Source organism: Acanthochromis polyacanthus, chromosome 15 (assembly GCF_021347895.1).
Source record: "Acanthochromis polyacanthus isolate Apoly-LR-REF ecotype Palm Island chromosome 15, KAUST_Apoly_ChrSc, whole genome shotgun sequence".
NCBI lineage: Eukaryota > Metazoa > Chordata > Actinopteri > Pomacentridae > Acanthochromis > Acanthochromis polyacanthus.
The window spans coordinates 10,692,946-10,704,978 of record NC_067127.1 but is presented as its reverse complement, the minus strand read 5'-3'; the positions used below and the strand labels follow the sequence as shown (position 1 = coordinate 10,704,978).

The 12,033-nt window shown below is 42.2% G+C and overlaps 2 protein-coding genes across 7 annotated transcripts in view; both read left to right on the top strand.

Moving 5' to 3' along the window:
* The window catches only part of marchf8 (membrane-associated ring finger (C3HC4) 8), a 93,729-nt gene that overhangs the window by 72,920 nt on the left and 8,776 nt on the right, over positions 1–12,033 (top strand). For all 6 annotated transcript variants that reach the window (XM_022190081.2, XM_051959818.1, XM_051959820.1 and 3 more), the window contains one exon: positions 4,656–4,735. In XM_022190081.2, coding sequence (XP_022045773.1) covers positions 4,656–4,735 — 80 coding nt within the window. The remainder of the gene's footprint in view (positions 1–4,655; positions 4,736–12,033) is intronic.
* Positions 4,747–12,028, top strand: LOC127537487 (uncharacterized). The gene has a single exon (XM_051959817.1). The coding sequence runs from the start codon at positions 4,926–4,928 to the stop codon at positions 6,060–6,062; it is 1,137 nt and encodes a 378-aa protein (XP_051815777.1). The 5' UTR covers positions 4,747–4,925; the 3' UTR covers positions 6,063–12,028.

Here is a 12,033-nt window from a genome sequence, read left to right as displayed (position 1 = left end):
AATGAAAGGGGATGAGTCAGCAGTTAAGAAATGTGTAAAAAAAAAAAAAAATTCTGCAGGTGCAATAACACAATAAATAAGTTGCTGATTAAAAGGTGAGTTATGTAATGTTTGCATAATGCTGCTTGAAAAAGCTCCTCAGCAATAATATTTATTAGTTTTGTGATTCACCTTAACTTAGATTCTAAACAGAAGCTAACCTGAACAGCCGCTGGCTTTAGATTCATGTAAAATAATAAAGAGAAGTATGTGATATTTTAGTAAATTCCATCCGTTATTTTTAGCATAGTTGAGTAAGTATTTGTTGGCCTCTCCACAACAAGAACGAACATAATGAAACACGCAAGTAAGCTCAGTTTTGGAAATGAAAATAGGCAAACTGAGTGGAGTCACAGACTAGAAATCACAAGTCAGTAACAAGTGATACGTCTGTTAGTCAATGAGGTCGATGCAGCTTGTGAAGTGTTGTGCCACTCATCCGGAACACTCAAAACATAATACAGCAGACCTGTTAGCACCATTTAATTAAATGCACGCTTGCAGGATAAAAATTCTAATTGTTTTTTCTTTTTTATTATTTAGATAATACTTTTAAGTTGAGGAGTTCTGTTGACATAATATTTTGCTAATTACACCAACGTAATGCTGTGTGTAATTTAAACAAATCGTTCTGTGTTTAAAACAAAACTCAAGTCATAGTAAATCAATTTAATTGGCTTGATAACTTCCTTTTCCCCCCTTAAATTCATTATTTCAGCTCCTTCAGAAGCAAAAAATTGTCTTTACGCTACCATTATTCAGTAATTGGTTGTTTAGAATACCACTAATTGTAGAGAAAAACGTTAATTCCACAAACTAAATGTGGTTCATTAGTTGAACATACTTTTAATAGAAGTTGTTGCAATTTAAAACACTGATGCAGTTTTTCCAAGTTGAGCCTCGGCATTTGTTTTTAGAGTAAAAGCATCATTTGGACTCACATCTGTCCAGAGATGACTGAAAAGGGTTTCTTAGTTGACAAATGGTGGAGTTGTGGACATATCAAGTACCTACAGCCTGAACTAACATCCCAGCAGCACGTTCTCGTCTTTCTCATGTCCTTTGCGGCATCAAAGCATTTGAATAAAGCTGCATTTTAAGGTAGTGCTTTGTAGGAGTGTCTGGTCACAATATTAGTCATTATCCTTTAAAACCACACCTGACTACATTGTGGATAAACTCAATGGTGGTCAAACAGACAGCAGTTGTCACCCATTTAAACTTTTTAAGTCAGAAAAGCCAGAAAAGATGACCTCATTTATTTTTTTTATTTTTTTTCAGCGTATAAGGCACAGACCTCACAGTGGTATTGATCTTCTCCCCTCTAATCCTCAGCAAAGAGATAATAAACCTATTTTCCAAAATGCCAACCAACAGCTTCTTCATTTCTGACCTTGGAAACATTGGAAACAAAGTCCTCTTGCTATCCTGTCAGCCATATTGCAGGTCAAAAAGCTGTTAAGTGGACCTTGATTTGAGATTACTTAATCAAACATATAATAATTCCAAGCAATATCAATTCATATTTTCAAGTTGAGATAAGATTGTGACAAGAAGAGGATATTGATGATGACGAGTGAACTTTGACATTAGATCAAGGGTAAACTTTTACGCTTGTCTTCTGCATTGCTTTTCTGTTGGCGTCTCTTCAACATCTGGTCCATTCACATTATCTGTCTGGCTTATTATGAGCTTCTCACAGTGAGCCAATGATTCATCGCTGCTGTTAGATTTAAAGGTTATTCTGTGAAAGGCCCCACTGGTTAGAAAACCGCATCAGGTAGAGGCTGTAAAAGAAGAATAGAGGTAGAGACGATGGGGGACGTGAGAAAGGTGGCGTTTGAGGGATAAGAGAAGGTCTAAGAAGTAGAAGAGAGGGTAATTTAAGCAGTGTGCTGAAGCAGAGAGGTTAAATAAGTAGTTATGATAATGAAATGGGAGATTGTTCCAGCACACAATATCAACAGGTGCTCATTAGAGTGAGGACGATGTGGATTATATCTAATTAGCACATCAGAACCACAACTAAATGGATATATTTAAGTGCAAGTGTGCAGTTTAGAGGTTCTAAAGCAGAACGTGGCAAGAGTCGATGCATTTTTCAGCCATTTCTGCCTGCGGTAGTTTAGTTATCCATTAAACGGTGGCACTCACTCATCAGAGGTCCTCATCACAAGAGAGGACTGTTATGAGAGAGCAGATGTCTAATAGAAGTCTGAAGAGTCACAGAGGCTGTTCACTGGAAGTTAATCATTGCTACCTCGACTCTGTTATCATCACACTGCCGGGAGACAGAGTTGGTTATCTGTTGGCCAACATGCACGAGATGACAGCATAAATGATTAACAGTGGGAAGATGGGAAATACTGACTAAAGATCATCTGGATCTAGCTTTTATCAGTCCGCATCTGGATTTCATTTACGTGATTTTTGTCGTCGGTTTCTCGTAGTCGAGGCGCAGAGCTAAAGGAGTGTGTTCCAGCTGTGTAGTTAAATGCACTTCCAAAATCAAAGTGTCTTCTTGTCTCTCAGCCACATCTTAAAGCATTTCACATTTATCTCCCAAACTCCTGCGCAAGCCTCAAACAGCAGGATTAAATATGAGCTATTAATGTAACTAACTAAATAACAGACATACAGGAAATGAAAGATTTAGCGAGTCTACAGCCTTAAATGAACTCTTAAAGACAGAGAAACAAAAGAGAAGGACAGTATTTTTTGGGGCTTTTGTGTGCAAGTGGGAAAAAATGGTTTTAGTGAAGCTGTGCTGATCACATGCAGACAGATAAACAGGCTGAAGGGCAAAGCTGGACATTGAATTTTCTATTGATTGGTGTCAGGCCACAAGCTATAAATTTTCCCTTAGGTAGAAATGAAATCAATAGGTAATTAGTTTCTTGCTGAAATTACCAGACCCCCCTTGTCTTTACGCTAGCCACCGAAACACTATCTGATCCCATTCTTTCTGCTCCCGGTCTGTAGCTGCCACTGTGAAGAGCGCTGGGATGAATTGTTGAAGGAATTGTCTGACATTTAGGAAATATTCCTAATCACTTCATTGTTGCGACTTACAGGAGAAGATTAACAACACTTTTGTGCTAAATATGAAGCTAGAGGCTCGATAGAAACACCTCCAGAGGTGACAGTAAGTCAGTGCTACAAATCCTGGCAGTTGCATCTAAATAACATCCTATAGTAACACCTATCCTGTTCTTTCTTGGGGGTGGGAGGTTTGTTGTTCCTGTCACATTTCAGCTCACTGTGGGCTCATTTTCACTGCAATATAAAGCCATGCACCTCTATGGAAACAGCACAACAATGGCTAGAAGCAAAAAGAATTCAAAAATGGATTTGTTCAGGATTTCAGAAAGAGAAGTGAGATAAATCATACGGAGAAACTTCTTTGATTATTTATTGAACAAAAATGGGGGGGAAATGACATCCGTGTGGAAGTGTCCACAGGTGAAAAAAAATAGAAACCTTACATACGTCGGAATCTCATGAAACTGTTTTTTTCCATTTTTTCATGAGACTTTAACTTTATCGCTGGAATGGCACGTCACATCAGTGAGCGCGCAATGGTTGAAAATCTACTGATTCTTTCCGTTTTCAAACTTTTGGATCTGATAAAATGTGGAATTCAGATTCTTAACATGCACTGACAAGTTTTGGTGTCTGGGCGGTTACAAGCAGCTGCACAATTTAAAACTCGTTTCACCACAAAGTCACGAATTTCCATGAATATCTTGGAATAACACCAGAGCTCTGCTACATTAGAAGAAATTGAGCTTTTCCTGCTCTTTGTATTCTGCCAGTGATGCATGAAAGCAGCCGTATTACAGGTATTTCAGGTCCATTCACTCCCATTATTTTCTTGCAAATAAACTGTATAATCCTGGCATGTTTACTACCAGTGTGACTGTCTGACTGCTTGTATTTCTGGCCCTGTCATGTAGAAAAATGTTGTAAAGGAAGCCTGGAGTGTAATAAAATAAAAGTTTCCTTTAAAATCCAAGAACATTTTTAGGTATTCTTCACCATGCCATTGTGTAAAAATATCAGTGAAAATTACACTAGATGATGCTGAAGGTGTTTTTTTTTTATTATTATTTTTATTACAGCAGTCTGGTACCTGCAGGTGCATCTGTTTAAAAATTCTCTGTGGAAGCTGAACAAGTTTCTGCAGCCTCACGTCCTCCAGCTGTGCTTTTGTCTCTGCTTCATTCTTCATAACTCTTCTTCTGTCTGTTCGTCGCTTCTCTTCGTGGCCGCCTGGTGCTTTGCCCGCTCTGTGACGAACTGAGACGGATTTTGCCTGGCACAGCTGTAATCAGATAGATTAACTGCCAGTATTGTGTTTTTCCTTTTCATCATCCTGTGCATCAGTATGCAACGTGCCTTCACTCCTTCTGTAAAGATCAGAATCGGCCGCTGACAGCCCGATCGCTCTCACCACACAGGACCGTTGCAGCCATCACAGGAAATGTGATTTGATCCTGCTCGTTGAATAATATAACATTTATTTCACCGCAGGCTTTTACTTAGAAGTCTCATGATTGTACTTTCCGTCCTGAATGACCTTTTTTTGTGTGTGTGTGCTTGTGTTTGGTCCTCAGGCGGGGAGCCCGACTTCAGTCAACGCTCCATGCAGTTTCTCGAGGACGTCGGTTTCCCCCTCGAGCCAGGACATCTGCAGGTACACACCGCTTCAACCTGAAATCAAGCCAGTGAATCACTAGTTTGTGTCCACAGTGATATGAACACCTGAGGACTACAAATTGAATCTATTTATCATTCTATTACTGGTGAAGCACCTTGGTTACTTTATCCTGTGGGGAGCAGCCCTGGTTGGATGTAAGCAAAAATAAAACAAATTTAATAGTTCCATGGATCATCCAAAGTCCCCGCACGCTTGTATCTCTTTTATCAGATTCCTTTATTTACAAATGCATGATGTCTTTTCCATTTCTCTTTTTTGTCTTTTCCCATATCTTCTCCTGCTATCCTTTACCAATATCTTCAATCACGTGCTCCTGTTACATGAACACACACACAAACACAACAGTCAGGATCAGGACACTCAGAAGCAGACTGCAGTGGTTCTATTGAATTCTAATGGTAAAACCTGTCAAGGTTCAGGAGGTTTTTCAGTGGCCACCCTCTGCGCAGACGCCCTGCCGGCCTCCAAACATGGCAAACAGCGAGACTGGCTCTCTCTGCTCCGCCCGTCCTCCGTCAACATCCGACCCCATGGCTCGCTGAGGTTCTCTGTGTCTCTGAACGACGTGGGCCAACGTGTGGACAGTCTTTGCCGCGGTCTACACTTCATAGATCGAACATGCTCCGAGGGAGAGCTGGAGCTGAAGCCGGAGCCTGCTCAGCTTCCCGACTCGGATCGAAGGGCACACACACTCAACGGCAAACTGCCCGCAGCCCAAACACAGCAGAGCCCGAATCCGGCCTTCTCCACACGAACCCACCCCCACCTCGTCCCCTCCTTCACCAGCAACCACAAATACATGTTGGGCATCCCTCCCGCCAATTGTTCCCCGTCCGATCTAGCCGTCGGCACCCCTCCTCTCTCTGTCACTCACCTCCACCCTCATCCCTCCCCGAGCTCCAACTTCCTTCGTCTCCTCCTTCCCTTCTCTCAATCCTCCACGTCGGCCAGCATGCAATTCTCTGAGCTGGGCAGCTACCCCTCTCACCTCCACATCACCAAGTCCTCTAGCGCCCTGCTGGAAGGCAGCGAGTCAGGTTTCCCCCCCGAGGATCTGCTGGGAGACGACGACGTGTTTGAGGAGGACCAGTCCAGTCGGGCACCAAAGAGGACGGAGCAGCCGGCGACCCCAGAAACAGACACTGCGGCCAGGCTGGGTGCTCTGCTAGCCCCGCTGTGCTATATGGATGAGGACAGCGACTTGGACCGCTGTCCATCCCCTTTGTCAGAGAAAACCGGGCCGCTGTCACCCAATTCACTATCTGGGGACTGCTGCAGGTGGGTGACTGTCTGGATGGTGTAATCCACACCCGCCCTTCCTGTGACTTGGTAAAGCCCAGACCACCCTTGTGCAGTAACGTGGCAGTGAACCCCAGAGCTCTGTGGAGTAGTGGAGAGCTTCTCATCCCGTAGTATAAGTGCCCAGCAGATATCTTCTACCACAGCGGTGTTTGTCCTCTCAACCCCTGCTCAGATTGAAGCTGTTAGTCACAAGAACCTAGACACATAGCTGCTGTAATCTGCACACAACACAACAACCGTACGCCCCCTCCTCCTCCTCCTCCTCCTCCTCCTCCTCAGTTGCCCCGATTGCACCCCTTCTGTGTGTCTCGAGCGAAAATGTGATGTATTGTAATTTCATACCACCTAATTTCACTTCACTGTTATCTCAGCGCTCTGCCATGTTTTTCATTGTGCTGTCAAGCTGTGTTTTTTAAATAATTTCTCATTGTTACCAGATCGATGAGGCAGTAAAGTGTCTTATATAGGCTGCAAAAACTGTGATTGATTTTGCTCATAAGCCCGAAGCTTTGCGCCGGGGATAAGGGGGGGCAATGGCGGTGTTACGGAATAGATAGAGGGGCAGAGGTTAGGGGAGAAAATTTAATAGCGCCGAGGAGTGGAGTGTGTGTCTGTCTGAGGAATAGCAGAATGGTGGCAGAAAGGGAACAATAAATTGTGCTGAAGCGGTTTCTGTTTGATTGGGTCAACAGGGCCGTCATCCGTCTCTGTCACATGACAAGCTGTGTGCTGTCCCATTGGCAGAGCCGGGGCCAAGTTAGACAGGACGGATTATGAGCAGTATTTGATTACGGACCAGGTCATGGCTGCGTGGCCCCTACAGATGAGGCCTGCTAGCAGTAGATCTTGCCAGGTCATCTCAAACAGGAGTTGTGAGCCTCACATCGAGCCCTGCTGGGTTTCTGTATCTGTCTGTCATTGCTCCATCTGATTTCTCTGGACTGACGAGACTCAAGTCTTAAACACAGGAATGCCACTTATACAGGTCCATTTTGGTTCCGCCTTCAGCTGCGATCTGTGCTGCTAGTGCTTTTCAGATTATACGTTTTACACCTTGGCTGCAGCCTGATGGAGAAACATGAGCTTGGAATTGGCAAGCCGAAGGCCAGAGATCAGGAGGCAGATTATTGGCTTCAAATAGCTGCATAGTCGTGGATTGTACACTCACACATGCACACAAACACATGGTGCCAGCTCCCTGTCAGGTGGCTGGAAGCGTGAGCTCAGAGCTGAGGCTCTCCTCACCTGCGGAAGTGTGTGGGTGGTTGTTTTTTCCCACAGATGAATAGTGTGTTAATTATTAGCCAGACTTTTTTATTGACAACACTTCAGAATATAACAGTTGGAAGCCTGATAAGAGGTGACTTGGCTTACTTCCTCATTAGAAATGGCGCCTTTTAGAGAAAACACAGTTTACAGTCAGTGATTCTCAGCAAAACACTTTAACAAACTGACTGAATTTCCTTCATCTTCAAACACTTCCTGATTTAGAAAAAACACTGCATTAATTACATTTTGAGTTTAAATTGGCTGGTATTCATCTTCTTACCTGCCTTTTTGGTGGAGTTTTGCTACATCGCTTAAAACGTTACTGACACCATCTGTCGATCATCAGAGAGCACGAAACCAGGTGTCTTTTAACCACGTTTTAACAAGCTCTGAAGTAAATTGCTGTGATTACAGTCAAGATTGCATTTCTTTGCATGGAATAGCTTTTCACCTTCTTCACAGTTCTTGCCTCTTCTCTTCTAAGTGATTTATAATTTACAGACTTTAAACGTATAGATTACTGCTATCTTCATGCATATTTTAGCACAGCAAGAGATACAAACATAAACATTGCTGAATAGAGCCTCGAGTATTCTACAAAAGACATACTTCAGGCTGCCTTTTAAGCTTTTACACCCAACATATGAAACAAGTATCGTCTGTTTAATTTCTTAACCCTCCTTCAACCGATTAGTGTCTTGTCAGAAAATGTAATATTCTCTTTTAAGCCAAGCATGGCCATGTTTAGAGAGACAATTAACCCCTTAAGATGTGCAGAGAGGGGAAAGGAGTAAAAAGGGAGATGGCTTACAGTGTTCCTGCCACTAATTGACTTGTTTTTCACTGATCAGTGTGTCCCTGGCAGTGTAGAGCTGCTCAGACTGGAAACAGGCTGAGAGCAAAATGCCTCACATGTCACACTCTGCCCCGTATCATCCACGTGAAAATCTGTTTCGCAGCAAAAGAAAACAGATTAGTGTTAAAACATTCATTTGAAAATAAATACATAAACATTTGAAGATGAGAGCTGAACGAGGAAAGGCTGGAGGGAGGAGGAGGATCTTAAAGAGACTGAGCGCATAGCGCAAAGACTGGCTGAATGCCACCGGAGAAAAAGTATGAGGAAACGAAAAAAGAGAGAACAGGAAGAAAGTGAATGCCTCGGCAGGGCTGCACCATTGCCGAGCTTTTTTCCTTCTCAGCTTGTGGCGCTTGTGATTTCCCGACCCTGTTTTGCTTCTCACATTTTAATGTTGTCATACTTTGACGGCGCCTCTGCCATCTTAAAATTACTGTTAAACAGGGTGTGTTTTGGCTGCTCAAGTGATGCAAATTAAATTTTAACTTCCCATGCCCAACAGTGCTTGGAATGAGCTACTGGTGACATAAATAGAGCTCACTTTTCTGTGAATTTGTAAGATGGTTTGGGATGATTAGTGTGTTCATCTCTTCAATGTATCTTACATTTAATAAGGAAGCTGAATGTTGTGTGCTTTATTTGTGAGATTTCTATCTTTAAAGCAATTTAAATGCCATTTGGTCTAATTCTAGCAAGCAAAGCCTTCAATAAATTTAGCAAAAGCCCAAATTTCTCTGCACCAAATCTCTCCCATCTTGTTGTTTACTGATCATTTTATTTCCACCATAGCTACATGCGGAGGAGTAGGGATTGTTCTGTGGTTATCCCCTCCTACATTAAAATGAAATCCACATAAACATTAGAATAATTTGTCAGATCTGCTCATTCAGCAGGCGGCAATTCTTGATATAAATACCAATACGGTCCGGTCCCTCAGGCTGCATTTTTTTAATTGAAATAGCAATACAGTATGCGTGGGATGAGAATCTGTAGTTCATCATCTTGTTATCCATGCAAACAAACACAAACAAAGCAACCTATCCATAACCAACAGAAAAAAAACCCTCCGCTGGAGAAGTTAATTGTGCCTCCTCTCTCATCTAATCCCCCCCCTAGTCTTCCCTCCACTCCCTCCTCCTCCTGTACTGTGAAAAGAACCTGTGAAAGTGACCTATTTTTATCCTCCTTTGTTCACCTTGTCTTGTAATCTTGTAACGCTTTGGCCAGATCATCCAGAGCTCAGGAAATAGACATCATCTTCCACTTTCCAACATGTGTGGGCGCACGTGGTTCTTCGTGTGGTTTTCTATCCTCACCTGAACCGGGATAAAGGCAATCTCATGTGAACACCTCGCTCCCCTTCTCCTTCTCTGCCTTTTTGTACATGTTTTGCTTGCTTTGCTTTTTTTTTTTTCTTCCCCAGAGAAGTGCCACAGCTCCCTGCAACTCACTCAGGGGGAAAGCACAATAGAAGGAGGTCCCGGTTTGTGCATCCGCCTCCCTGTACAAATCAGAGGAAAAAATGGGTTTAGAGAGTAGATCAATAATGCCTTCCCTTGTGTGTTTTGTATCCATTTATAACTACCCCTCTGTGGAGACATCATGTGCACTTTATTGTAGAGTTGCAGCAGCTTTGACTTCCCTTGCAATCAGTCTTACCGGAGATATCAGTTTAACCTTTAAACACAGCTGTACTGTGGTGGAGCAAGCAGCAGCTGAATTTGGAGTTTATTGTTTATTCACTAAGGGCTTGGCTCTGAGCAGCCACGGCAAGGTCAGCGTCCTGACATTGAATTCAGAGATCATAATGACTTCCTACTTTCTCCAGTGGAGCATTTGTGTAGTAATGGTTTCACTTTGAGATTATGAGCTGCTCCCGTGACCTTTTCCAACCACCCACATGGGCCCTTACCACTTAACTTCGCTGCACTGACAGACTCTGACTGACTTACAGGTGAATGTGTGAGTTTTGCACCATCGGTCTTGTCGGTTGCTCAGACAGACTCTCGCTCACACTGAACAGACTCAGACAGACAAATGTGCTGCTTCTTAGTGTGGATGACTAATACCTCCAACCTCTGTCCTCTTACCTGTCAGACAGCGTCCAGTGCGATCTGTTGGTTTGATTTTTTTTTAAAAAGTGATTTAGCACCGCAGCAATTACCAGATTTGTGAAGGTCTGAGCCTTTGAACCACAAGCAGTTTCTGGTAATTTTTACTCACTGTGGCCTTTTCTCTGCAATAAAAAGTAAGATACAGATCATGGCTAGAAGCAGAGAGAACTCAAAACTATTTATAGCAGAGTTCAAATACCATCAAAGCAGAATTTCTTTATTTGTTTTACAAAAAGAAAAAGTAAAAAAGTTGAATCTACACATCAAAAAACTTGCCAGTCCCCACAGGTGTTACTAATACTGGACCAAAATGGTGACTCTGCTGTTGATATTTTATTTCGTTCTATTTTTTGTTTCCATTCCTACCCCCTTTTTGTTCTCTGCACTTCAGGCCCACTTTAGCTGAAAATTTCCTGAATTTCTGTCACATGGCTGCTGGTCACAGCTGAGCAAATAATGGCGTCTTAGTTGCGCTAAGGAGCACAGAATTTATTTGTTTTAGCGGAATCTGGTTACAGTACACACTTTGTTTTTGGTGAATATTTGAATGAGACATCTAGAATAAAGGGATTTTGATTAAAATTTAGTTTTAGCCTAGATTTGGCTGAGTTTCCTGACACAATGTATGCGTCACAAGATTGAAAACTGTTCTCTCTGGTGTAATTCTGCCATTTTTTCCCAACACAAAATGCATTTCAAATCCACCACAGGAATTTGGGATTCGAAGGGTTAAACATCCAGTAGGTTGTTTCTTAGAGTGGTGTATTTCTATAGTACACAACCAAGGGTGTTTGCACAAGGACAGTTTGTAAAATAGCTAAACAAGACTCATTAGAGCTGATTTAAGATGAATGGTAAGGTATGAATTTAAAAAAAAAAAAGCTTGCTAAAAGTAGAGGATAAATAGCTGAAACAGTTTACCTTCAAGAAAAGTAATGAATAAATGGTGAAAATACCTTAACAGTAAGGAACAGTTGAAGTGTTTTTATCCAAAGCAACCAAACATGTGCAATCGAATTACATGAAAAAAAATTAAAGCTGTCAATATCCATATATCATCCAGTTTACATTTTATCATAACAATTGAAAATGCATCTGAACCAAAAGATTGGGAACCCCTGACAGATCAGATACCTCTTGTTGCTATTGATTGTGTTGTCTGCACTCATTGTGTGTCACCTCAACATAATTATCGTCGCAAAACAACGTGTATTAGGTCTTGCAACACTGAAACTAGGAAGGCGATACAACTACAGGGTATCTGAGATTAGATTAGCGCTGTTCGACTTTGTGCTGCGACGCTGCAGGAATGCATTATTATTATTTCCTGAAAATGCCGTTTGGATTTGCAAATGAAGTGCTTTGAATCAAATTAGTCTGTTTTGATTGAGTTTATTCATGTGGGACGTGTATTGTCTTCTGCGGCCATGGTGTTAATATGCTTTCATATTTGTGAACTCATATTCCCCACCTGCCATGCTTTGCTAAAGCTGTGGTAAAATTAGCATTTTCTGAGCACATTCCCTTATTATAAACGCTACTGGAAGATACTACATGTGTGCTGACATATAGTAGATCTTCTGGAACTTGAGTTTTCTCAGATTTTGGGAAATATCCGCCAGCTATGCCTGCCAACTTTTCTCTTTTTGATCTCTCCCCTCTCCTGTCTTCGTCCTGTTTGAGCTGTCTTGCCTCCAGCTCGGTGTTGACTGTATTCTCTGCCTCCCGTA

Bases quoted from the DNA above. Each gene is read 5' to 3' on its own strand.
- LOC127537487 (XM_051959817.1), top strand. From the start codon at position 4,926: ATGGATCATCCAAAGTCCCCGCACGCTTGTATCTCTTTTATCAGATTC.